The 2,500-nt window shown below is 38.2% G+C and overlaps 1 protein-coding gene across 1 annotated transcript in view; it reads left to right on the top strand.

Annotated features, from left to right (window-relative positions):
• The window catches only part of LOC135225384 (uncharacterized), a 61,159-nt gene that overhangs the window by 46,921 nt on the left and 11,738 nt on the right, over positions 1-2,500 (top strand). Inside the window, exon 2 of the mRNA XM_064264717.1 lies at positions 1,346-2,250. Within this exon, the coding sequence (XP_064120787.1) occupies positions 1,701-2,250 (550 nt within the window). The 5' untranslated portion in view covers positions 1,346-1,700. The remainder of the gene's footprint in view (positions 1-1,345; positions 2,251-2,500) is intronic.

Genomic DNA, 2,500 nt, shown 5'->3' with positions numbered 1-2,500 from the left:
AGATGGTTTCTCGTTTTGTGTGTTTCCTATTTTATGTTTTTATATGGTTGATTTCAATTTAATACTTGTATTTTTATTCTTAATAGTTTATATCTTATGTATGTGTCGTACTTCAACTTTGATTATTGTGAACAATTGAGAATAATTGTATTTTGTATTGTAACATTTCTTTTCGTTTTCAATGTTTTTTTTTTATCTTTTATCAATAATTACTTTTATTTTGATAATTTTATTTTAATTCTTAATAGTTTATTTCTTATGTGTGAATTGTATTTCCAGAGTTATTGGTATGAACATTTGAGAAAATGTATATTGTATATTGTAAAATTTCTTATACATGGTTTTTATTTTGAAAGGCATATTTTTATTCGAATTGATCTATTTTTTCTGTTTATTGTGTTTTTAAAGATTAATTATAACGAACGTTTGAGTTGTGATATATATATATATATATATATATATATATATATATTATATATATATATATTATATGTACTCATATTTATGTACGTATTGACATGTGTATATATATATATATATATATAATATATATATATATATATATATATATATATAGTACTTCAGCATTCAATTATAGGTGTCCAGAAGGAGTCCATGATACCAGATTTAAGGGCCAAGTTTATTACATATGATACGTTTCGCACAACTGTGTGCATCATCAGTCTGTGAATAAAATACAAAGACATATTATAACAATCACAAAGTTAAAAGGAATTCACAATTTTTAAAATAAAGTCTAAAAAAGATTAAAAAGAGCAGTAAATAAAAAGAGAGACTACTAAAAACACCAACCGTCCATGATCAGAGGTGAAGATGGAATGAGTTACAGCTGGCATAGTTGTCGTCGCTTCTCTCTGCCAGCTGTAACTCATTCCATCTTCACCTCTGATCATGGACGGTTGGTGTTTTTAGTAGTCTCTCTTTTTATTTACTGCTCTTTTTAATCTTTCTTAGACTTTAGTTTTTAAAATTGTGAATTCCTTTTAACTTATGTGATTGTTTATAATATGTCTTTGTATTTTATTCACAGACTGATGATGCACACAGTTGTGCGAAACGTATCATATGTAATAAACTTGCCCTTAAATCTGGTATCATGGACTCCTTCTGGACACCTATATATATATATATATATATATATATATATATATATATATATATATATATATATATATATATATATATATATATATATACACTATTTAGTATAAACATTTCCTTCACTGTTTCAAGAGATCAACAAGAGTCACTGCAATAATCCTTTTTCCGCTTTATCGTCTATCTTTAAATAGAAATCGACAATAAACATGTTATTTCTTTTCAGTGATGTGAAATTTATATTTAAGAAAAATGAAAAGTGAATAAAAAAATAGAAAAGTTAGCAAAGACTTCGTGTGAAATAAGAAAAGAAAAGAATATCGTAGTCTTGATATATCCATCCAATTCAGTGTTTGATTTTGTGTGATTAAATGGAATAAGAAAATAAATAATAATAATAGTTATTGCTCTCGGAAGGAGAACATGATCTTACGTGTGAGATTATCCTCGGCAGGTGGGCGCCGCCCTCACCACCACCGCCCAAATCCGCCCGCCCGCCACACGCTGCCGGTGCCGCCCCACCGCCGCCCACACTTGGAGTGACTTGAGAGGCCGTATAACCTCCTGCCCATCCCTCTAGTATGGGAATCGGGCGGGGGTGGGCGGGAATCGTCTTTCTCCTTCTCCTCTTCTCTTGTGTGTCTAACGCGCCCGCTCCTAACCTTCCCAGACGCCCACATTTCCGCCACTCCAATGTCAGCCTCAGCCGAACGCCCCCCACATCATCATCTACCCCTCGCCCGCGCCCACAACCCAAGAATCACCCCTTCCACGCCAACAGGTCCACCACGCCCGTAGCTCACGGCGCCCATGGCACTTCCTTGACCGCCCATCACTCTCACAGTCCCCCACCCCCTTCCTCTCTGCCTCACCCTCGGTCCAACGTCCAGTACACCCTCGACCTCTTGACGTCTCCGGCCTCCGGCGAGGTCAACCTCGACGAGGATGGCCTCAAGATTACCTCCCACATCACCGTCGAGGCTCAGCTCCTGCCGTGGAGCGTGGACACCAGCGTGAGTGGGCGGAGTGGGTGCATTGATGTGGGCGTGGCCAAGAGAGCCGCCCACTTGGCCCTCCAGAAGCAGCCGCCCCCGGCAGGGGTCTCTCTGGTCGTCGTTCCTCCTCCCTCAGGTAGGTCGTGAATTTCTCTCTCTCTCTCTCTCTCTCTCTCGTGCGTACCCATCGTATCCTTATTTACACAATGGAATTTTAATCCTTCTCTTACCTCATTAACATGCTGCGCCTCCTCCTCCTCCTCCTCCTCCTCCTCCTCCTCCTCCTCCTCCTCCTCCTCCTCCTCCTCCAAGTCCCGTTCTCCTGGGATTAATCAAGACCATTATGAATTGTAATTCAATTTATGGATAACAGTCTCTGGTTTGAA

The sequence above is a fragment of the Macrobrachium nipponense genome, chromosome 13 (genome assembly GCF_015104395.2).
Source record: "Macrobrachium nipponense isolate FS-2020 chromosome 13, ASM1510439v2, whole genome shotgun sequence".
Taxonomy (NCBI): Eukaryota; Metazoa; Arthropoda; class Malacostraca; order Decapoda; family Palaemonidae; genus Macrobrachium; species Macrobrachium nipponense.
This window is presented reverse-complemented; position numbering and strand designations above follow the sequence as displayed.